The sequence below is a fragment of the Haliotis rubra genome, unplaced genomic scaffold, assembly GCF_003918875.1.
Source record: "Haliotis rubra isolate DU_JTF1 unplaced genomic scaffold, ASM391887v1 Scf1349, whole genome shotgun sequence".
Lineage (NCBI taxonomy): Eukaryota > Metazoa > Mollusca > Gastropoda > Lepetellida > Haliotidae > Haliotis > Haliotis rubra.
Window position 1 is genome coordinate 12109 of NW_025765280.1, and position 25987 is coordinate 38095.

The window sequence follows — 25987 nt, forward strand, 5'->3', positions numbered from 1 at the left end:
AGCTGTTGCTTAACTAATGGTCATGTCTATAAATCTCTTTCAATCTTGCATCAAAATCATTTTATATTTTAATATTGAGTATATACTTTTATTTCACATACATTTTCATTTCATTGAAACTTTGAAAGTGAAATATAAGGGGTGTGGGGTAGCCTAGTGGTTAAAGCGTTGAAATTCGTCACACACGAAGACCCAGTTCGAATCCCCACATGGATACAATGTGTGAAGCCCATTTCTGGTGTCCCCAGCTGTGATGTTCCTGGAATATTGCAGCGGGTAAAACCAAACTCAGTTAGTCAGTCATCTGAAATGAAAAATACTTCCCTCTCCATTTTCTTAAAAATAAAAACTTCCTGGTTTCTCTTTACACTTTGTATTTTATTACATTCCAATCAGAACATGGACGGAGAAGGTACAAACAGGATACAGACCGGATACAAACAAGCAGTTCAAACATAACAAATGATACAGTAATACAAACTCAACTTTATTTTATCACAGAATGCTTTGGTTAGGTGAATAAATGGCTGTAAGATACACCATGTCATGATTAAAGGGGTTGGTCAAAGCCCTGTTTCATTTTGAAATATTACAATTGTTAAAAAACTATGCCATACTATTGCAATACACACGAACACAACAACCCAAAATATATGTGTGATAGTATGTGATAAAATATTGGGGAGTGTGGTAAAGATTGGGTTGCAGGGTAGGATCAGTGACATATTAACAGTGAATTATTAACATGTTTCCCAAGCTGATGTGACAAAACACAATGTCTGACTTAGCCAAGAACATAACTCGCTCCCTGGACCTGATGATGTTTTTGAAAATTAACTGCGGCTGATAAACAGTTGTTTGAATCTCCTTTCAGAGAAGTGTTGAGTGAAAAAATATTGTCTAAAACAAACATCACAGGAATCCACAGGCTCACATTCTCCATTGCTGTTGACCAACAAGAGCCAGGCAGGGCAGTATTGTACTTACACCTTCAGAAGTATCAGATTAAGTCATCGTGATACTTTAGCGATAAATATATCTGGTCGTTGACAAATATCATTAGATGTATTGTACTCATGCACACCTTCAGTTTCAAGTATCATCGTGCATGAAATTAAATTACATCCTTGTACCCTTACAGCCCTAGTCAAATACTGCCAGTATTGATACTCAATCCACTACAAAAATGTCCCACTGTACAAGCTCCAGTGCCTGTCGGATCACACAGAATTTATACACTGTAAAGTCAATACATCTGAAAAATGATGAAGCTATGATTCTCTAAATATTACGATTCTGTCAATATGGATAGGAAAGTAAATGCAAATACATATTTATGATGAATACTGTATAGACAATAACCATTAAAAAATTGTCCTTTGAATACTGGTCAAAAGGTTGATACATTTGGCAAAAAGGACCAACAAATGTGACTGTCTTACAAATCTATAAATACAATATTCAGCATTCTATAGATCCAATATTCAGCATTCTATAAATACAATATTCAGCATTCTATAGATACAATATTCAGCATTCTATAAATACAATATTCAGCTATACAAACGTTGAGAAGATATATACATGTATACAAGACTTCTACCAGCGACCTCCCTGCATGCATTCAAAGCAAAGTGAAAGATATTCATGGTCACTAACCATCCTTAACACAGTTTTCTATCAATCACTGGCCCTTACCATGTATCACAATCTTACTTAAGGCCTGGCTATTCTCAAGGTAAATGTGGTCTGTACCATAATGTTAAATGCATCACAATCACTCTCTGGGTGTCGAGATTAAAGATAATGTTTGGCTCTGACTGCAGACAAAGAATGGTATTGTATGTAAGTGGTGAATAAAGAAAATAATCTATCTAAATATAAATAGACCCACTGATTCCAGTAAATATTAAACAGTGGCCGCAACATGATTATAACCATAACATGAATCTAATTGTCCAGTAGGCATGTACTATATGTAGGACATTTTCATCAGACCACATTTAAACATATCAGGCGGTTTTGGCATGTATGTCAGTATTTGTGAAAGTATTTGTCAGTATTTATTTTCTCATGGCAATACAGTACATAATGTACAGTGGTCCTGAAGAGCATTGTTATTTTTAATTCTTCTTTAACAAAATGTACATCTATCAACTAGGAGTTAACCTGAATATGAAGACATGAAACCTGTCTAGCACAAAGTATATAGCTGGACTCATCTGTTGAACCTTGACACTTTCCTACCCTTCTATTTGGTATATCTGCTGTGGTACTTAATAAAACTGTTTTTAAACAAAAGTATTGAATCACCAAACAATAAAAAACATTCATTTTTTGGTATGTAAAAAATACCAGGAAATGACTAGAGTTTTAGACCAGAGATGAGGATCTTCTACATCTGTTTCAATTCAGCAAAAATCATATCAAACTTGTCAGTCCACCTAATTCCTTACAACATATATTATAAATTGAAATAATGAAAGACAAAGACCTTTGGAAACCCATTACAGAGCTCTCAAAATTGTAGAGGATTTTACAAATATAATCCCAAGACTCAACCAAAACCCTACAAAACCACGGAACCATGACTGCCTTTCACTTTGTCTAAAACGAGAAGAGAGGTTCGCCTGATTTGGCCCTGTCCAGGAGCTCCAGCTCCTTCTTAACCAGCCAGTTCTCGTATGGCTGCCCTGCCCGGTCGTTCCCGAGAGATCGAAGATATAGTCGCAAGGCACCTGCGCTCTTCTGCTTCCGCTTGTACCCCTCTTAACTGGACTTGTGCTCTTTGAGGCATCTTTGGGTGAAGGTGAAGCCTTCTTCCTCTCTGCTTCTTTCTGCGCCAGCCAGTTCTCGTAGTTGGTGGCCTTGTCTTCCTCTATCTTCCTCCTGCATAACAGTGAGTGAGTGAGTGGGGTATTAAGACTTATAGCAACAATGTCTGTGGCCATGGAAAATGCATTAAGCACTTGAGCCGGAAACCCTGCGGTTGATAGAGTGAGCACCCGCATCACATGTGACTACTCAGTCTTAAGTGTAGCGTTTCAACCCAGACATGATCAGTAACGACAACACTTATGTCAGTTCTATACATTGTGAAGAAAGACCTCTCCATATTCTATGTAACAGCCTACAGTTGTCGTCCTTGCATGTGGACCCTGATCAATTTGATTTATTTTATTTCTTTTCCATATCCTTGGTCAAGATATCAGGTGACATTGAATAAAAGGAAAGTTTTTTATATGTCAGAAGTGCACCATTGAGGCAAATTGCCAAAAACAAAACTTCAATTTGACAAAAACAAGACATTAGAAATTCATACTTTTGATGAAAAACATAAAATATAGCTAGACATATACAGAAAAAAATGTAGCATATTCTCGCATAAATTTTGAAAAAAGTGATAATTTTGATTTAACAAGGTTTCAGGGTTTTGAGTAAAATATATCTGTGTCTATTTTGTTTACCTGACGCCCAATTAAGTAAACTTATACAATATACCAGTAAATATTCTGTGTCAGAACACTGTGACGGTCTTTATAGGAGAATAAACCATTGCGCCAAGACCGATTAATATTAGTGGAGTCGGTGCACACCATTAAAGTCAGTAGATTATCATACATCTTCATCACACATAGAAATATACTTTTGTTTCGTTTGTTTGTTTGTTTGTTTATTTGTTGTTGTTTAACTCTTCACTGTTCTAGCCATGTGCTGGTGGCTTATAGATAAGAGTCTTGACCAGACAAACAAGTGGTTGACATAATGAGCAACAAGCAGCAAAGGCTAACCAGATGTTCCATTAAGTTGTCCCCCTTTACGAGCATAGGATGCTACAAGTTGTTACTTTGCACATGTTGTATGAGAAATATTGCTAATAATAAATGTATATCTGAGTGCTCGTGGCTTTATTCATTGGTCAAAAAGATCATGTGTAAAGTATAGATGTCTGTGAGGTATGGACGAGGACAAATCGGAGGATATGCCAAATAGGTCTAGTCACAGGTGATACTTATCTTCCTGGATGAAAAATTGAAAGTCACATCTTCTGACAAACATGGGACTGGTGGTATATTTTAACATTCATCACTACTTATAATTAGCATTAAGGCCAGACCAATTTTATTTCTTGTTTTATGGATCCGCCTGTCATATTTTTTCAAGATTAAGAAAAAAAATAAAAATTAATTTTCCATGCTCAAAAAATAAAATGCTAATGTTTTTATTGGACAAAAATGTAAACTTACAAGAAATTGTTTTTCAGATTGTTTTTTGCCCCATTTACACTTCATAAATTGCCAAAAGTAAAATACTTTTAGTATTTAGAACGAATATTACTTTGATTGGTGATTTTATTTTTATTTTTTTCCCCTCCTGCCGCTAGGTTTTCTGAGGACAAAAATCCATTAAACAAGAACCAAAATTGGTCTGGCCTAAATAGGAAGGAAGATCGAAAGTGGTGTTGATGTAATGGTATCAGTTCCCACTTCCCCCACACACATCGGAAATCCAAAGTTCACACTGACAATTACATGGATTAAAGAAGATAATTCTTGGAAACCAGATGAGGAGGCAGATGCATGGCAACATTATACTTTCAGACAATTTTCAAAATATTTCAGCGCTGTCTGATTTTAGGATGTATCTGAAGGGATTAAAGAGCAACAACAAGGACACAAGAACATTTTTATGTTTCTCATTGTTGGGACAAGGACATGTGAGAGACTTTTTCTCTGCTTTAAAAAGAATCTTGTTTGAAAATTGTTGCACGAATGCCACGTGGCGCTAGCAACCTTGCCATGGTTGCCTTTATGTGTTTCCGCCCAGCCTTAACCCTTATCCCACCATGTGGGTCATTTGAGGCCCGAAGTGCACTTTGATGGTGTGCCAAAACTTTATTTCTTTATATAAATGTTCAGTATTCAATGTATTCCTGACAATTGCAATACTGATTGCTGTGAAAAAAATTCAATTTAATTATTTTGAAATAAGTACCATTAATTTTAAAAAGCAAATATTATTGCATTAACTGCTATGCCGGGCCTCTGAGCCCCGATCACCCCCCTCAGCTTCCAGTCAACGCCACTTGATAAAGCTTCCTTATGAATACATTGCATAGTAACTGCCAGTCAAAGATGAATCGTCGAGCAAGTTTGAGAAGAGGAACACTTTTTATGGATAGACAACTTCTTTACTGCAGTGGATGCGACGTTTCTGTGTAGATCCTAACACCGTTATCAAGGAAATGATACACAACATATGCACAAGGAGAAATATATACATGGCGGGTATTTGAGTTTATACAATAGAACAGGTTGATGTACAGTGTGTTGACATAATGAGGCTAGTTGTGATACAGAAATGATTGCAGCCAGATAGACAAAGGGTGGGTTATTCTTGATTAGGCTGGATTAGTTGATTGTAAGCTGTAGGGATGTAATAACGTTGATCTCTGTTGATTGTTGGGTTGAGTCGTTTGATGTTGATTGCCTCTAAGAGTTTTCTTATCCCATGGCCTACCTAAGGGATCACATCTCTCCCCATCATCAGCGAGATCTACATGACAAAATTCAAAGTCAAGGCCCTCCTCACCTCACCTAAAGAAGCTGTCTATCCATAAAAATCATCATACCAGCTTCTAAATGCCACTTAAGGAAGTTTGAGAAGCAATTTTCGCGATGTTTTGCTCCAACCTGCTGCTGCAGATGATGACGGTAGTGGTGCTGATGCAGTACCTTCTGACAGTGGATCAGATTCTGAGTTCGAACCTCCCTTTAAAGAAAGTGTTAGTGACAGCAGTGACTGTTCTAATAGTGAAGAAGAACCTAATATCCTGTCAGGTAAATCAACAGAGTGTGACCGGGCCTCACAGGCCCACTTGGCGATAAGGGATATGAAGAAAGCTTGGTGGGATATGGGTTAAAAGGGAAAAAACTTCCTTCCCTGGAGATATTTAACAACTTCTGATAAAAAAACATCCAAGTTTTGTTGACGGCTATAGATGTAAAGAACTGCTGACACCAGGTTAACTCCCTTGATGCGGACATTGTGAGAAAAGAAAGTGGAGGGTGATATTAGTCCACTCATACAAAGCTCTCACTTAATTATTACACAGTACTTCATCGTCAATGTTACAAGCTTGGGGCCCGTTTCACAAAGCTATCATAGCGCTACGACTTGCGTACCTCCTATACTGTAACATACACTTACGACAGTCGTAGTTCTACGATAGCTTTCTGAAACTGGGCCCAGGGCCCTATCCACAAAGTGATCATATCATGAAGGTGATTGTAACTCCCATACTTTAACATAGAGAGTCATCACACTACAATCACTTTGGGGATCGGGGCCTTGGAATTAGTACACACACAAAGCTTTTCACATGTTACCATCTGCTATTTTCACTGTCCGAGTCGGAATGTGCGCTGAAACAAACTGTGCTGGTTAGTGTGCTGTGTGCTGCATTGAGTGCATCGTGTGTGAAGCTGGACAACATGCAGCAGCAGCAGTGGCATTGTGCAGTGAATGGCAGGTGTTTGGGGTGGCCTATCACAATCGTTGCTTAAACATATTCAAACATGAGTACAGTCCATTTCAAGATAGAATAATCTTAGGACAGGGTCCAGATCCTAAGGCCCTATCCTAACTATATAGTTTATCATAGGTTTACGAATGTCGTAGTGCTACCCCACTAGGCTACCTCTGTGGATCTGGCCCTTGGTCAGTTATTATACTGGGGGTGTAGAGAGGAGGCTGGGATTGGTCTTAGGACTGTATCATTCTTCACTTTCTCCTTACCCCTCATACCAATGATAAATGACCAGTCCATGAATAATGTTCAAATGCATATCAAAAGCATTTGAATAAGGTTCAAATTTATATAATTGAAGTAATGCTGACTAATGTGTCAACAGATGACTACTGTATATAGATATAACTGATGACAGTGTCACAGACAAGACCATTTCCTCACCTTTCTTCCTCCTCTTGCCTCTTCACCTCTCTCGCCTTCCTCTTTGCCTCAGTGTGCTTTTTCTCTTTATCCTGTATCTTAGTGAGCCACTGGTCAAATGAGGGCGGCTTGTATGCTCAAGTCCATGTCCCCCTGTACAACATACATCCACATACAATAGTGTCATAGCTAGGTCTGGCTATCAGGGCACAGAGATGGAGACACATTTATGCATGGATTACTAACAAAAACAGCTTTCCTAACATAAATTAGAATAAACCATGAAAAAGACTTAACTTTGTATATTGTGTGTGTAAATTGAAACTTTATTTCATCACAATTGTTTGTGCAAGATAGTATGGATGACACGATTTTCATATCAGTAATCATTAATAATTCTCCCAATCAACATTTCCTGTAATTCTTAGCCAGCCCTAGTTTGGGCCCTGCCGCACAAAGCTATTGTAGCTCTATGACGATCATAAGTCTATGTCTGAATATAGAGTGAGTGAGTGAGTTTGCTTTTACGCCACATTTAGCAATATTCCAGCAATATTACGGTGGGGGGACACCAGATGAAATCGGCTTCACACATTGTCCCAATGTGGGGAATCGAACCATGGTCTTCGGTGTGGTGTGCGAACGCTTTAACCACTAGGCTACCCCATAGCCTCTTTAAATATGGAAGTTACGATCACAATAGTGCTACAACTACTCTGTGCAAAGTGACCCTGTACATCATGCATCACTTAATGTTTGATCGGTATTTAGAAGCTGGAAGTGCATGAGTCTGTTATGGCTGGCATCTTCCATATTGCTCATAATGATGTGCCAGGGTTACTTTGTGCCCCATCATCACTTTCATCTTAATGATACTAGTATTGGTTCAAACTTAAAAAGAGTAAAACGATTAGTTTTTTAAAACAACAGACTGCAAGTAAGTAGGTTACAACAAGGATTTAAGGGAGGGTTAGAAACAAAAATAACAAATGCAAGAAAAGGTGGGAAAAGGCTTGTGGTGTTTTCGACATAGCTAAGATTTCATAATTATTCATCTGCAATGATTATCAGTTGAATGAGCTTACAATACCCTTGTGACATAAACAAAATGTGTGCAAGGGCTGTTAGTGTTCAGAAATAGTACATAATAACGTTATTATTGTGTATTTACTGCATGCATGTGTGTTATGGATTTAATACACTCAACATTTTTCATGCTATTTGTCATTGGAAGCAGTATATAATCAAGTCTGGACCAGACAAGCCAGTGATCAATGTTGTGAGCATAGTTTGCTCCCTTACACATTGTTCATACTTTTATCAGATTTTTCTTAGATATTAGCAGAACAGTACAGTACAAATAATAAGCATCCGTATCTAATATACAGCATAATTTGAAATTAAAGGATAATTATTGACTTGATCGAAAAAAGGATGGCAAAACCCAAAAGCATGGCCATGGTGCCCTACAAAAACAGAAACATAATTCATGGCGAACTAGGATTTAAACCCATGATTAGAGGTTTCTGGTACGCCCAGGACCCCATCCTTCACAATGAAGTTCATGTGACATGAATTTTAGACAGCTGCGCCAGTTGTGTACGTTCTGGTGAATACTTCTATCTAATCAGGTAATGAAATGTATTTTATAATATATATTGTCATGAACATTGCAGAAACAGGAACAGTAAATGTATCAATATTGTTATTCAACAAGCCTTGGAAGATTCAAGAAATGTTAACTCTGTCACGGAAAATGGCAGAAAATAGGGATGTTAGTTAAAGTGTCAAATACATTTATCTTGAATATATCTACTGTAAAATTATGTTAGAAATTTGATTTGATTTGATGAAGATATGGCCACTTTCCAGATCCAGGCAGATTAGTGATTTATGTCCAACATGAAGCAAAATATGAAACATTAAGGTGAAATATATAAAACAGTCAAGACAAGCATGCTGTGCTTCAGATCCAGAGTAAACAAAGGTTAAAGCTGATGAACAAGGAATAAGAAGAGAATAGTCATGGTAAGAACAGTTGAAATTCTTCATACATACCTTCTATTTTTACTGTAGAAGAAATAGGGTAACAAATTATTATTGATTTACAAATACATGACATTGTTGTACATCCTCCATATCTCCATGGCTCACAAACTTAGAATGACCCAGAGTTCTCTCCCTTGGTTCTTGCGATCTCAAATTATCCATCATTAATTTTTATGAACAGTATACTGCAGTAATGATCATTCAAATGCTAAGATTTCTGAAAAGGTGGGACCTGCTGCTGTCAGTTGTATTGAATACAAATGCATCCTTTAGATAAAAAATATATTAGTGGGCTTTCTTTTTTGTATCCCGACAGCTTTTTCATGTTGATTTTCTCAGAAACACTACTGTAATCAATAGAACTAGTCGCCATGTTGTTGACATGGCCAAATCCAACATTGAGACTTGTTTGTAACTTGCATTGTGATTGGTTCGGATGATTGGGTAGTGCAGCAAATCAACTTGACAAACGGAAATCTTATCCATTAGATACTATGAGATCCTACAAACCACAGGAATGGATTGAGGGGTACCTATTAGGGGTGACTATGGAGGGGGAAGCAACTATGGCGATAGCGATAGTCTATTGCAATATACTATTGCGATAGAGATAGTCTTTTGCGACCAATTTACTATTGCAATAGTTTTTTTCCCCTAAAATTTGAAGTCATTTCCCAAATGAACGCATAGTTTATATGAAATAAAAATAACCTTAAGTAGTTTCAGTCTCTTTTAATAACCGACAAGAAACTTGAACCCAGATGAAGTTTGTTTCAAGGTAACATGGGGTGGATAACATACTATCAATGCATCAATAGTTTTTGTTTCTACCATCGATTAATTGCTATCGGAGACTCAACAATTGCAATGCATCGTTACAGCCCTAGTACCTATAGCACCAAAACATGAACCTTGGCAATGGAGAGGATATAGTACCACATACACTAATGGAGAAACATGACTCTGCATATTCCTGGGTGTTGCTGTACAAAACAACCTATGCACTAGACTGTCATAAGTGTATGTTTAATGTTGGCTGACGGTTCCCTGATAGCAACAGGTCAAACCGTAAGTACATTTGGCATTTGCTCAGATTACTGACTCATGGATGGATTACTAATAAAAACAGCTTTCCAAAAATAATTTAGAAGTTGACCATGAATAAAGACTTAACTTGTATTGTGTGTGTGAATGAAAACTTTATTCCATCACAATAGTTTGTGCAAGACCCATGAGAAGACATGTCACAATGTTGATGTTGCTTCAAGAAAAGCAGTTCAGTACTTCAAGTACCAGGCCCTTCTTTATACAAGAATTCCTACTGCTGAAATGCGAAACACTGAGGACTTACGTGTAGAAGGCATATGCTTTCTGAAGCTTCTGTCTCCTAGCAGCATCTGCAGATTGAATGGAGGGTAACTTCTTTCCTGGGAAGGAAACTTGCTGAACTCACTTCCATGTTTTCTCAAATATATTCATAATTATTAAAAGGTTAACTCCTATTTGATGCCATCATTTTGTATTGTAAGTGAGTGCGTGAGTTTAGTTTTACGCCACACTCTGCAATATTCCAGCTATATGGCGGCGGTCTGTAAATAATCGAGTCTGGACCAGACAATCCAGTGATCAACAGCATGAGCATCGATCTGCGCAATTGGGAACCGATGACATGTGTCAACCACGTCAGCGAGCCTGACCACCCGATCCCATTAGTCGCCTCTTACGACAAGCATGGGTTACTGAAGATCAATATTCTAACCTGGACCTTCACGAGTAAGTTTTTAGTAAGGAAATTTGTATTGAATAAATTGCAAAGACTACATATATTGATCATCATTACGAGTACAGGGACTATTGTTGACAAGATTCGAACTGATGTGAGTTGTAGTGCTGCAACAAATACACTATGAGGCAAATACAATGTTTTACGAATATGAAGTCACAAACACAAATACTTATTCATGAATACTTTGTGGTTAATATCTAGGAATACAAACAACAAACAATTATAATGGCTTAAGTTGGGACATGTAAATGATAATTTCTATAAAAACAAGGAACAATGTGGCTTATAGCCTAATGTCAGTTCTGCGCTGGGCCCAATTCAGAATGTCACAAGTTATGCCGCTACATGGCTTGCATACCGGTATATTCTATTTTGCGTATCTCACAGCAGTATTCCAGCGTAAGAACCAGACAAACCTATGATTGATACCATAAGCCACATCCTGCAACTTTGGGGAACAGTGCTAAAACCTGAGTCTGACCGACCAATACATTTAGTTGTCTCATATGAGCAGCATATTTTTGAGTACTTAATCTAAGCTGTAACTGGTCCCTGTAAATATATATGTTGTCATCCTCACATTTTGTTACCTTAACGTTACATTTATCATTTGATACATGTTTTTTAAACAAAATTTTGGAACAGTGCTTTCAAACACATCTGTTCGAAGACCTTGAAACACCTCTCCACAACATAGCCAGCCTTTCATTCTTATCTCTCCTGCCGTGTAGAATACAATGAGAAATCACTTGTTATTACCCAGACCCACCTACTTCTTTGCCAATCAAGAAATCACTTATATTAAACAACATGCACACGTTATCATATCCCAATTGCGTAGATTGATGCACATTCTGTTGATCACTGGATTGTCTGGTCCAGACTTATTATTTACAGACCGGCGCCATATGCGTCGTCAAACAACAACCAAACCAAAAATGTTGATGTTCAGTTTCTCAATTATTTACTTGTAATTGTATTCGCGGCAACGTAAAAAAGATTTCAAATATTACCTGCATGCTCTTCTATCTGATCTTCGTCATGGACGTTGATGCGTACATGAGGCCTGTCTGCCGGCTCATCCAAGTGGAACTGGTTCCGCCTGACTACTCCAGGATGGGGCCGTTTGGCAGGGGAGTTAAGAGCTGTCCCCTCAAACTCCTCAGGGGGGGTGATGTTTGTGAGATAAAGCTGGCACTGACCTCCCTGTCATGTCGATGTAAACAGCCATTAAATCATATCTCAAGTAGTCAGACAAATCAATACCTCATAAAGTAACAAAGACAACTTGAATTCTGGACTAACTTTGGGAATAAACGATACTGTTAAAATGGCAGCTGTTACAAAACGACAAATGGAAAGAAAAGACAAAGAAAAATGGCAAAAATGAAATATAAATACATAATATGATATAGTAACAGTAAAGGGAGGCACATGTCAAGTTTTGTTTACCTAAAACATCTGAAATACTGTTGATAAAGCACAACTCCTAAATGTTAGCAGAGGTCTCTGATGTTAGCACAATCATGAGGAAGGAAATAAAGGATCAGGGGCAGATAACTCTGGTTGGCAATCAAGAGCCTACAGGCACCCTGATTGTAAACAAGGCATATGGTGGAGTGTGGTGTTTTGCCTAGAGACCAGGGCCCTTATTCTCGAAACGTTCGTAGCCCTAAGAATTCTTAACTTTGAGGCCAAACAAAAAAATGTTGTGGTTCCGATTACACCTCTTTAATATTTAGGGTAGGTAGGTAGGAATTCTTTTTTTAATATTTTTTTTAAAGAAGTAAATTATAAACTAATAACACATTTATCAATGTATAATTGTTTATTCAACCAAGCTTGTGGCCATCAGGTCAGTCATGCCCCATAACAAACGACATGTGATATATGTGATCTCACCTTAGGCCAGTGAGTTTTGTTCAAAATTGCCTCTGTTCACCCAGCAGTGAATGGGTACCCAGTGGGATAAGGTGGTCATATGACTGTTAACCTACTAACGCCTCACACGAAGCTTTGGTCAACTGATGTAATATGACAATGTCTGAGCTTTGTACATAATTTGTTCTTAGCATCACTGAGCTTCTTTGAGGTGGATATTAGACATTCTGCATATGCATTATATTATATGTCATGTGTTAAATGATCAAGATGATGATGAGAATAACTGCAAAGTGTTGAGTTAGGACAATAAACTCAGTGAGTGAGTATGGTTTTACGCTGCTTTCAGCAATATTCCAGCAATATCACGGCGGAGGACACCAGAACTGGCCTTCACACATTGTACCCATGTGGGGAATCAAACCCAGGTCTTCGACGTGATGAGCGAATGCTTTAATCACTAGACTACCCCACCGCCCCCAAATATTTTTAGTATTTTTAGTATCCATGGCAACCACTCATCTCTGCAATGACAGCTCACCTCCACCCACACTGGGAACTTGGAATCATAATACTGATGTGGCTTGAGAGGGACCTGTCTTGATGGACGCAGCTTCTTGGCTCGTTGCTGCCATCGGAACAAGAACAAGTGACGTTCACAGCTCTTGTGTCCAAACTTGTCAGCAATTGTCAACGCATTGTTGCCATCATCATCTTCAGCATCAATGTTGGCCCCTGAGGGATACAGTAACATAGATGTCAGCATTGTACGACACAATACCAATACAGCACCACAGTAGCTCACCAGAGGCATTTGAAGTGGGCTACGTGTACTGAAGTCTTTAGCAATCATGCAGTGTATGAAATAATGCCCGTCCGACCGCCCGAGACGGTCTAGATTTCTGACGGCAGTATAAATTTACAGCTAGCCAGTTTGATGGTCTGGTAAAAAATTTACATCTGAGTAAATTCACTATATTTGGTCTGGTTGAATCCATTTTGGGCTGGTAACATTTTGAAGTTACCAGCCCTGATGTCTGGCTGGATTTTTGGCTTATTTCATACACTAAATGATGTAAGGAAAGTAGTATAACTGTTAGGCCATAATAAATCAGTTATTAGACTCTACTTAAAGGTCACATGCAACATAAAACACAACTTTGCAGATTCTAATACCTTTCGGTATGGACTTACCGAAACAAATCATCAAAAATGCAAATTCAAACTTATAAAGTTGAAAATTAACGCGATAAAAAAACCTGCGCGAAATCGGAGTTCAAACGATTCACTAATTTTCCCCCAGAGCTTGGGGTAAAAGTGGTCTCAACAGCTGGGCTGTGCTGCGCTGGGCTGCGCTCATAGTACATGCGCAGTGAAATAGGTTCGTGCAGCAGCTTGAAGCGGGTTGTCCAGTGAATACTCGGTGAAGGCTTTGGTGTGAGCTATTTTTCTAATGTTTTGTTGATATTTCACAGGCGCGAGCTTTATATGTTATGACAGTAGATTACCGATTTAACTGTTTATTTATTTCATTTGTCTATTTCACCACACATTCTTCTTACTGAGTCACTTTCCCAGTTCGATACTTAAAAGCAATGTCATTATTTAGCGTTGACAGAATTTCTAACTGTGATATAGATATGTCCTTGTCACAGACTCATTGTCTGTTTTATTGACACCTATGTGTCTGCCTGCCTGTCTGCTAATGACAATATTCAATACATAACTTCGATCACTGACCACATGCAATTGGAACTTAACACCTATCAGGCTATACACCATAAAAAAAACGCATTGATTTATGGCCTGAGTTCGGTCTCTGTCACATTATGTAATTACACAGACAGGCAGGTGTGATACTTGTACACATGACATGTTATGATGTCTGTTGATTGTAAAATGTTATACACAGAAAATGAGCATGTATTTACAAATCTCTATATATACACACACAATGAGCTGTGAGGGCATCTGCAAATGAACCAGCCGTTACACTTGAGTGCACATCCACCCGCTCTGACTGGGTTCGGTATCCCGGCTGCTTCGTTTCTAGGGAAGTAAACCCAAGTACAAAATATTGCACTTTGATTTGCAAATGTACGCTTATAACTTTGTTTATATGTTTTTTCATAATCAGCAATGTATATTATATGTCATGAATAAGTGATAATTTTGTTTTAATTATGCTTGATTTTTTGGTTGCATGTGACCTTTAAGGGACCGTTCAGAATTTATGGCTTGGGGGGGTGATGATGATTTTTATGGAAAAATGTACAATGTGAATGCCCCAAAAAAAAAAAAAATTATGTACAAAATAAGTGACACCCCACACGAATGTAATGTACAAAATCAATGCCCCCTTCCCATGATTTCTAAGCATACTTTTAAACATATTGTTATGTACAAAATTGATGACCCCTAGCTCCCCCAGAACAAAATGGGTCACACACACCCACCCACCCCCATTAAAATCATCATCACCCCCCTAGCCATTAATTGTGAACAGTCCCTAAATTTGCATAAAAATTTAAGCAGTAATTTATTTTGACCTCATGAGTTTTTTCCAAAATGATTTGCTTATTTAGCATGTTTACTGGCTGCAAATGGATGTTATAACATGTTCCTAATATTTCTGATTCTCTTTGACTGCATAAATTTATTATAAAACAAAAATGTTGGGATTTTATTGTAATACTTTCTCAAATGGACTGATGTTTCCATATCATCCTGCTTGACTACAAAATTGTTACAATAGCACTCATCAAATCAGTATTTCATAACTAAACGCCACTTTCATGAATTCTTTCATCAATTACCAGAATTCCTAATAGAAATAAAATTTTATGTTAAAAATATCATATCAGTTCCATTCATTAAAATATGTCTCTTGTACTATGTTTAACCAAAATGTTTATAAATCCAGAGGAACTAAGGAACTAACATGTAGACATATTGCTTAAATAATTTTCATAATGGAGAGGCTGACCTTTCTCCAAGAGGAGGTCAACAATGTGACCATGACCTTGAGCTGCTGCCACATGGAGAGCTGTTCGGCCAAGGGGAGATGTGGCATTTACATTGGCACCTGGAAATACAAACAAACAAATGAAGAAACTGAATAAAGACTTCTAGTTCAGACAACACTGAGATCAGTGAGAACAAAACTGTTTTAAAACATGATTGTGGAAGCATTAATTGCAATCTGAGAGTTGCTTCTATAGTTCTCATAGATGGAGACCCTGAAATGTTTCAGCTTTAACATGGAGCTATTGCCAAAGACCTCTTGACTTTTATGCTTCACTTCAAATCCAAATAAGTATTATTTTTAAAGAATGGGTAACATGCATGATTTTACTCCTGAATCTCCAGGGAGTATGGCAATACACACCTGCTTGGATCAACTTGGTACAGAGCTTATCATGACCTCTGTGTGCAGCTATGCACAGGGCAACAAAAGCTCTCTCTTCATACCATGCTCTCCGAGACCTCTTCGTCATGTACTCACTGTTGGGAGTCTTATAATCACTTGGGTGTGTCACACCTAGACTAAACACCTGTTAAAAATACAGTAGAGATGAAAGTATAGCTCTGATGTAGCCACTTGAATAACCGTTAATATGTCATGTATGCTGTATAATATCTATTTCAACCATTTGAGAAATAATTTTGTTGTGTTTAGCTTGTTAACTCCACAGTCAGAAATATTCCATCTCTATGACAACGGCCTGAGTCTGAATCAGACAATTCAGTGACTGACATCATCAGCATCAGTCTGAGCAACTGGGATACAATAACAAGCTTCAACCATGTCAGAAATCCTATTAGTTGACCGTTTTGACCATATGACAAGGATAGGTTGCTGGAGGCCATTTCTAATCTGTAATCTTTAACAAGTTATCGCTGCAGCACTGTGTACGGTGTACCTGGTCTGTCCAATGGCAAACCAGTACACACATTTTGTAAACCATTGAAATTTGAAGATATTGATCTTCAGATCACAGGTTTTATGTTTCAGTAACACTACAGTCTTAAACTTGGTATAGGTAATCACAATATTATTAAGCAAGTTTACAACTGTTCTTATTTTCTTGGACAATTTGTTTTGCAGTGTTGTGCCATTTGGGAACACCAGAAATCAATGGTTGGTGATATCTTGATTTTGTTTCTACGTTTGTCAGTCTGCACACATGTACCATGCATGCTAATGTGGTTTACACCAAAGGGTAAACGTCTAAGACTTGCATCACTTCAGGCTTTCCTCTCACATTATCACGATTTAGCGTACAGGCCATGATAAAACAAGAATAATGTTTACTGCAGCTTTAAACCCAACTCACTCACCCATCACATGTTCTTACCCATTCATCATCATTTGCTGCGGCTGCTTCCAACAAATCCCTCCACTGAGACCACACCCTCATCAGAAGTGTTGCTCCAGGTACAATGTCATTTGAACGTATATCCATGTGTTCCAGCAAGTCTCCTGCAACATGCAACTTGATATTAATACAAACAGAATAGTCTGTGACAAATATCTTTGAGTCCACTTGAGTCAAATTGTAATAGGAATCATATGCAGCTGACAAGAGATAAAAACTGTCAGAGATTGTTAGCAAAGCAGGCACTTATTCTAAAATCGGATCTTAACGAATATCATAGAATACTAAATAAATGACTTATCAACACTATATAACCATGATAACACTGCCTTATTTTCTTAGTAATTTCAAAACAAAAATGTTTTACTTTTGCTGGTCAATGCCCAGGGTACCATTTGGGTATCCACAGCCACAAAACCCAACACAGTCAACATTCCAAACCGGAATATTACTTATGAATACTTATACCCCTTATGAATTGTCAGAAGTAACAGCATATTAATTGTGAAGGGGGTGTCGTAGTATCCCCTTCTTGTGATGAGTTTGGATGCACAGGATTGTTGTGTGGGACAGAAATAAAGTCTCACAGTCACATTATGTCCCTGATCATTTGATCACTCAAAAACAATATGTTTATAAGACCATATTTAAAACTACTGTGGTAAAAGTTTTGACATTTCTGAATGGCAAATTTAATAATTACACAAACAACATTGGGGCCCCAATATTATGGCAGATATGCTGGTAATATCAATATAATATAGAATATTTTCTTACCTTCATCAAGGTAACTTATCCTTTGCATGTTTATTGGTATCCCTGTTGCAAATTCCATGTAATCCTTCAATTCTGATATTTTCATTTCACCGTAAATATTCTTCAGCGGAAACACTTCATCTGTGGCCTCGATTTTCACATTAATTGTAAAATTGTTTCTGTCCCGACTAGAAAATTGGGACCTGCTTCTTGCTTTGTTTGCCATTATGGAAAGGTCACTCAGCAGAAACGATCTGCAACTGCCAAATGGAGGACGGATCCAGGCTCTAACGAAAGTCAATATATAACCTGGCTTTCATGTAACATACAATTAAATCCACTATCACCATTTTCTGATACTTCCATGCAATGAAGTGAATCAATTGTTGCGTCTCTAAGACATGCTTTTTGATCTGAATCCAAGATGAAATAAAATATTACGGTACTCAAAGCCAGAAGTCGGCCATATTGTTTATGTGTGACCATAGCTGTGGACGGACCGCACTGAATATGAACGCATCCATTAAATAGCATTTACCAGCTATAAGGGTATGAAACATATATGTTTAGATAACATATTTATTTTAAACCATCACCATATCCTTTATGTTTTTGTTGATCAAATATGAAAGAATCGTAACATTTTTATCTTGTGAAATTGAGTCCTTATTTTTCCTCGGTACGCCCGGAGCGGAAGTGTCCGGAATTTACATAAAGTTTGGAGGTCGTGTTTTGGAAGGACATCATGTTTGCTGCAGCATGCAGAAGAGTAGTTTCGTCTGTTGTACGTGATTTCATTGTATAAGAAATAACCTTTCAGTATAATTTGAGCAGTTTTTCACATCGATTAGGTCGAAACGAGTCGTCAATATTTTACTGCACTAGTGAAGCCGCTTTTGTGAAATGTTCATGTTATCCAGTGCATCTTACCATGATTATTATGACATGCTTGCAGTTATTTGAGTTAGGCATCTGTCAGCCATGGGTCCCACCTTCCCTCAAGCTCCCTCTGGATTCGGAAACGTTAGGGCAACAAAGTGCATTACTCCCCAGTGCAGTAGTCTCAAACTAGTCGAAGAACTACATACAGGCAATTTTTAACCAGTTTCTGACCTTGCATCAAAGTATGCGTATGACAATTCAGCTCACATTCAGTGCATCACAGCCAACCCAACATGTTGTACTGGACTTTTGTTCATGATCATGTATCAATAAAGAATGATTCACTCTGTAAGGGTTATAGCACTTTGCCTGGCTCACTTACTCTGATTCCAACTGTGCAAACCCAGAGGATTGGAAATGAGTGCTTCACCCTAGTGTTTGGAAAACTCATATAGTGCTACTGATAGACATTTAGTAACATATCTTAAACTGTTAACCTAACTAATCAAAACAAGTTACTACAGAGCCATGCCAAATCAGTGAAGCAGAAACAAGTTATCACTAGATATTTACCTGCGCATGGTACACTGCAGTTTTGTTGAAAAAATGGGAGTGTTGCACTTCACCATGTTTATCAAGCATGCAAGTTGATTACACGTAAAGTTGCTGGAAAATGAGTTGTACATGTGGAAAAACCAGTATGTTCTGTTTGCGTGTAAGAGATATTTCCAGTCACTGTTTCAGTAATGAACTCAAACCAAATCCTTTGATTGTGCATGTTGTTTGTAGTTAGCATGATTAAGGGGCACTGTTCTATCATGCTGTTGAAGAATAAGCAATGGTGGCAAATTTTGTCATTATACTTTATAGCAAAAATGTAATTCATTAATATATCACTTATCATGCTTTTCCTTGTACATTCCACTGTCATGAACTACAAATGAGTTGAGATTTCTTACATTCAGAGCCAGCAGGTCAGAAGCTTTCACCGAGCTGCCCCAACATGCAGTGATCAATTGTTTGTGGTGAGTTTACATTTTGTAACCATGGTAATGATTGTCAAGGAAATGAGGTTTTTATGTCTTAGTAAAATCTGTACATCGATGCGATGCCTATTTTGTCAACAATAAATAATCCTCAGTTAGCTTTGGAACATTCCAAACAAGTATTCCATCATGATTTTCCGTAGTCTAAGTACTACAAGGGTCAACTGATAAGTGGCCTTGTCTCATCCTGATTGTCAATTTGTTGCAGCACAGGGATACTCCCACCAACAATCCTGACATCAAGTTTGAATTCTCACAGGAGAATTTAGATGTAAGTTAACCCAGAACTGGCAGTATCATTGGTATGCTTTTTGTTGGTTGTTTGACGCTGCACTAAGCAATATTCCAGCTATATGGCAGCGGTCTGTGAATAATCGAGTCTGGACCAAGTAATCCAGTGATCAACATCAAGAGCATCGATCTATCATTGGTATGAATATCATGTTATAGATGTTTTCTAATCTGATGTTTGAGTTCAAGTATTTGCTTAAATTCAGCACAATATTGTTGGATCATAAACTAATAGTATTGATGATGAGCCATTAATCATGTCACAGTTTCTTGGAAATGTCCCTGAGTGTTGGAGAATCCTAACATTGATGTACCTAAAATAGTTTGAATCTGTTTTTGTCTTTATGTCATTTAACATGTTTAAATTAATGACATTACTAGATGTCTGTTCCTGTTTTGTCTGTTCAGAGTATCTTGGAATTGCCCATTTGTGTGTTGGAACATCCTAACATTATGTGCCGAGACTAGATTGATGTTTTCAATCTGCTGTTGTCTTTTTATCATATAAATTACAAATTTTGCAAGAGGCTTGTCTGTTTATTGAACCTCAATAACCAATAACAACCTTGAACTATATCGACATACCCAGTCAGTGTTATTTCTGGGTTTAGAAAAAACAGGTATTGACCTTAGACAAATTGTATATTGTTGTTGCAGAGGTGCAATGTTATTATTTCCAACTACCCAGACGGCCATGAATCGGCTGCAGTGATTCCCCTGCTCGACCTGGCCCAGAGGCAACATGGTAATGGCAGAGTTATGCCCCTTTGCTCAATTAGCTACTATTTGACTAGTGCCTGGCATGTAATTTGAAGGATGGAAATTTAGGCCTTGTTACTCCATTTCTACAACAATAGAATATCTGTTAGATGATTTCATTGATGGACCTGGTTGTAATGTGTTCATGACTAGTCATGCTTTTTGATGTCTTAACAGTTAATAGCATCAGAGACATGTTCATGGTAATACTAATAGAATGATCAATTAGAATTTAATGAAAACCTTTCACTTTTCTGAATTTAACTGAGGAATATGTCATCATATGATCATGTGTAGTAAATTTTCTCAAGGTTTGCCTCATAGCAAATGTGCAGAACATTAATGGGACTTGAAGATCAACCAATACATTTTGTCAAATAATATTTCATCTGAGTTTTAATCAGACCCAGTCTTTATAAGTGAGACACATGTTCAAAAATGTTGATACAAGGGATATGGCTTTAGTGATGATGGGACAGACATATGGCCCTTGAGAATAGACAAATAAAACCTTGGCATATCTGATTGAACATGAAGAGAAGAACTCCAGGGAAAAGGTTCTGTCAGTGCTGTTTGTGTCTACAATGTTGTGTTCCAGGCTGGCTCCCGATATCTGCTATGCACAAGGTGGCGGAAATATTGAAAATGCCACGAATGAGAGTATACGAGGTTGCAACATTCTACACCATGTTTAACAGGTGAGGTTGCAAAGTTTCTACACCATGTCCGACAAATCAGGTTACTGCACAGGTTATATTGACATTTAACAGTGAAATTTGAAAATCTCTTTTGCCCCATTCTTATGGCTTGAATTGTTCTGTGTATGTATTATAGTCTATCTCTTGATCCAAATTATCTGCATGTATAATGATATGAAATATCAGGTATTAAAATACTTGTGAGAAACCAAGAATGAATGACCATTTTTCGTCCATGTAATAACAAATGTTTTGTATGTTCCCAGGGAGCCTGTTGGCAAGTATTTTGTGCAGATCTGCACCACAACCCCTTGTCAGCTTGGAGGAGTCGGGTCTGATGTCATTTTAGAATGTATCAAGAAAAATTTAGGTAAATTGCTAGATATAATTATGCAGTCTGTGGGATATATTGCATCACACTTGTATGTCTTCATATAATACAATAAATGTATATGTCATCATGGTCATGAAAGAATACTTAAAACTTCCACATAAAAAACATTGTACAAGGATGCCCATCTCCAGTTACCCATTATACTGAAACACCACTATTGGGACGGTGGGGTAGACTAGTGGTTAAAGTGTTCGCTCGTCACACCAAAGACCCAGGTTCAATTCCCCACATTTGTACAATGTGTGAAGCCCAATTCTGGTGTCCCCTGTCGTGATATTGCTGGAATACTGCTTAAAGCGGCATAAAACAATATCCCTCACTCCATTCCTGATTGATAAGTACACTGGATCTATTCTCTTACGGAATGTTCTGAGTACAAGATACTTGATCATGTTGGTGAGGTGGTTATTCTGTGGGGCCTAGTTTTTGTAACAGCTTGGATTTTGGTCATGCTGTCAACTCATTTTTTCCCTGTCCCAGACTTTTGTAGTTACATGTTAATAAGATATAGTTGAAATAGTGTTGACTGTAGTAATCCTGTCAGAGTGAGTATGATTTTATGCTGCGTTTAGCAATGTTCCAGCTATATCATGGCAGGGTACTCCAGAAATGGTTCAGAATCTGTAAACCCAATTTTTGTAAAAAGTTCCTCACTTCTGGCTGTGCAGTATGTGATCTTAACATGGAGCATGCGGAGGTAAGGGTTACTCCATGACTCCAACATTGACATTGACAGGCAGCCTAGAGTAAAGATCGTTATTGAAATAAGCTGTGGAATATATACTGATGTCACAGACAGGCTCCAACACTTGTGTTATTCCCACTGTGATATTGCTGGAATATTATTAAAAGCAGTGTGAAACTAAACTCACTCACTCACACTTGTGTTATCCCTTTACCTGCAGGTATCAATGTTGGTCAGACAACAAAAGATGGGATGTTTTCGCTGATGGAAGTGGAGTGTCTCGGAGCTTGTATCAATGCTCCTATGGTGCAGATCAACGACAACTACTATGTACGTGAATGGCAGACAAGTTGAATATATATATCACTGCTAGTGGCAGCATGTTCTTTAATATAAATATATGTGCATCAGAGGCCAGAATAACCTGCGTATCCGGGTAAAATACGCATAGAAAATTTCCAATTACGCATGTTTTCATAATATTTCTCAATTTGCCACAATTGAATCATGTTTTCTTTTTCCGCATTATGATTTGGCATTGTTTTCATAATTTTTCAGTTAAGTTAATGTCCAGTGTATGTATTTAACAAAATGTTAATGGAAATAGACCAGTCAATATTCTCGAATACAAATGGTTTCGAGCAACTTACAATGGAATAAGAGGAGACTTAATGAATCGGCCACTCATGGACTATGACCTATCTAATGAGGTGTCATTGGCGGTGTGGATCATTGCTGGCAATATCAACCACAGGATTGTGTGGTCCATACCTGATTTACATTCCTCAATCACAAAGCTAGAATATTGCCATGATTGTTCAGTGTTGTGTTAAACCACACACGCATAGACACAGACACATGCATACAAATGATAGTGACATGTATTGTATGTTGGAGAAATCTCCCAAGTTTTAGAACTCACTGTATTGTGTTCAGGAGGACCTGACAGTTGAGGACATGGAAAGAATACTGAATGAAGTCAAGGCAGGGAAGATGCCGAAGCCCGGGCCCCAGTAAGTTGACCTCTGACAACATTTATGATGTTAGAGATTACTTTTGAAAATTAAATTGTCACATGTCATAAAAGGTCCAAGGTCCAGGTATTGAGTTATTAATTCTTGACAAAATCTTTTTGTAACATTATCTCCAAAAGTACTGGTGCCAGTCTCATAAACTAAGTACACATCTTGTCTAGGATGGGGCACTTTTAGAAAGTAAAAATATTTCATCTGTCCAGCCATGTATTCTAATAATTGCATCTCTATGTTAGGATATGTACAGATCCTTCTACAGCTTATGTTGGTAGTACACCTATGAAGGCTCAAGATTACTAGGGGGCTGGATACCATTGATCATTTCCAACATGTCCCTGATCATTTCAGACAAGAGATTTATATAAAATAGCTTCTGGAATGAAAGAACAAGCCCTCCCCAATTTTCATTAACCTCCCACCAACGGACAAGTGGCGATATCGATCTTTGGGTCCTCATTGAGATTATTGTAACAGCTTCACATTCATTGCGACTTGGTTAAGAATTTATCTTGGTTAAGGTCAGGTTCATGAAATAATGTTCTTGTGTTATCAGAAGCTTTGAAGAAATGTCAGTTGTTCATGACTCTCCCTTGTCTGTCACAGGAGTGGACAGGATTGGCGGTTTGCCTCAGAGCCTAAAGGAGGGCTGACCAGTCTGACAGAACCCCCCACAGGGCCTGGCTTCGGCCTGCAGGAGGGGCTATGAGTGGGGTTGTAGATTGTGATGAGTGCTCTGACATTTAAACTGGGCTGCCGGCCATCAAAAGAAGCTATTGACTTGTTGAGATTCAGGCAGTTCTTTGTTCATTGTATGATAGAAAATAATAAATATTGTGAATACTATAAAATGTTTTTTTAAATTTCATGTTGCAAATCATCGTCAGCACTTCAAGGGTTTGTATTTACTATGCTATATTATCCATGAATTCATTGGGCTTCTGTAAGGTGCAGTCTCTGTTTTGTCCACTGAATCAAGAAATTGACTGGTCCCAGGTTGAGCAGGTCAACAATAAACAAACTCATGTAATTACATCAACCACCTCTCCAATGTGATTGGACCGCATCCGTGGTGTAGTAGTTAGAGCGTCCGCCCGGAGAGTGGAAGGTTGCGGGTTCGATCCCCGACCGCGTCATACCAAAAGACGTTAAAATATGGTACTTGTTGGTCCCTGCCTGGCGCTTGGCATTAATGGGTACAACAAGGACTGGTCGGCTCGGAGTCAGTATAATGTGTCTGAGTGGGGTATTCATGTTTCACTGCGGAATGGTATCTCAGTGGGCTAGCACTATAAAACCAGCTTAAGTCTGGGCTAGTACAAGCAGCCGCACATACACATACACATACACACGCATGCACGTCGTTATATGAGCGAAATATTCTCAAGCACGTCGTTAAACCCAATTCCACCACCACCACATCAACCACCTCTCCAGTGTGATTGTCCTAATGTTTCTTTTTGGAACAATCCAATGGGTAATTCCATTGGACTGTTATTTTCTTGAAATAAGGTTAGTTGTCTGGAATGAAAGTACCCCTAAATATTTCTTGGTACTTAGTGACTGAGTTGTGCCAGACTGAATGGGACGGTGCTCTTGTTATCGATCACTAGTTTGTGATGTTCTCTTACATGTTGCTCCTTTTATTGGTCACTGGTCCTCCCATACTTACATGGCAGGAATATTGTTGAACCTGGTATAAAATATAGGTGCGTTGTACAAAGCAATCTCAGCGGAAGGTGACCCTACATCCCATACATTAACACAGACTTAAGGATGTATTGTACAAGGGCACGTGTGGGTTCACTCAGTTGTATCAGACTGAAAATGGACGTTGCTCCTCTTATCGATCACTGGATTGTCCCCCTTGCCTTGCTGGAATATTGTTGACCCAGGTGTAAAATATATATTAAACACCACAATTCCTGGAGGCTTCTGTTGATGACCTTTAAGTAATGTAAGTTATACACCAGGAAATGATAGGCATCACCTCTTCTTCAGTTTCAACTATCCAGAACTTCCGGGGACTTGTGAAAGTGTCTACCACCATTTCCTGTTGAAAGGTTACTGCATGAATATTTCAATGTCTCTCCAGATAGGTACTGTTCAAATCATCTACTGCAAGAGATAAGGTAGAAAGGAGTCTAACATCAAGTTTAAGATTGGTGCACCCATACAGCCACGCGCATGCGTGCCGGTTTTGTTGTTCTAACCCACTTAGTTATGCCTTAGTTTAACCACAGGGGCGTGTCACGCTTAGAAACAGCGTTAGAAAGACATAGGTATATAGACCCTACCCTAGTACTATATAAAAGGCCTAGGGTAGGGTCTATATACCTATATGTCTTTCTAACGCTGTTTCTAAGCGTGACACGCCCCTGTGAGTTTAACACGATTC

The 25987-nt window shown here is 38.2% G+C and overlaps 2 protein-coding genes across 2 annotated transcripts; one reads left to right on the top strand and one right to left on the bottom strand.

Moving 5' to 3' along the window:
• Positions 1-1985: 1985 nt before the first annotated feature.
• LOC124267923 lies at positions 1986-18329 on the bottom strand. Its single transcript, XM_046702914.1, is given in 12 exon segments — positions 1986-2760; positions 2763-2889; positions 6974-7080; positions 7616-7625; positions 9011-9022; positions 10353-10428; positions 11801-11993; positions 13210-13403; positions 15655-15753; positions 16057-16222; positions 17027-17151; positions 17825-18329. Coding segments are annotated over 12 exon segments (1467 nt in total). The 5' UTR covers positions 18030-18329; the 3' UTR covers positions 1986-2607.
• A 140-nt stretch (positions 18330-18469) lies between these two features.
• On the top strand, positions 18470-24435 carry LOC124267920 (NADH dehydrogenase [ubiquinone] flavoprotein 2, mitochondrial-like). Its single transcript, XM_046702909.1, has 9 exons — positions 18470-18587; positions 19651-19710; positions 19940-20002; positions 20680-20767; positions 21380-21479; positions 21746-21849; positions 22779-22888; positions 23495-23571; positions 24196-24435. Exons 1-9 carry the CDS (start codon positions 18549-18551, stop codon positions 24296-24298), a joined length of 744 nt encoding a protein of 247 aa, XP_046558865.1. The 5' UTR covers positions 18470-18548; the 3' UTR covers positions 24299-24435.
• Positions 24436-25987: the final 1552 nt, after the last annotated feature.

Excerpts from the sequence above, each read along its gene's own strand:
- LOC124267920 (XM_046702909.1), top strand. The coding sequence starts at position 18,549 with ATGTTTGCTGCAGCATGCAGAAGAGTAGTTTCGTCTGTT. Across the intron at positions 19,711-19,939 it reads GCAGTGATCAATTGTTTGTG|CACAGGGATACTCCCACCAA; the intron begins GTGAGTTTACAT and ends AATTTGTTGCAG. Across the intron at positions 20,768-21,379 it reads CCTGGCCCAGAGGCAACATG|GCTGGCTCCCGATATCTGCT; the intron begins GTAATGGCAGAG and ends GTTGTGTTCCAG.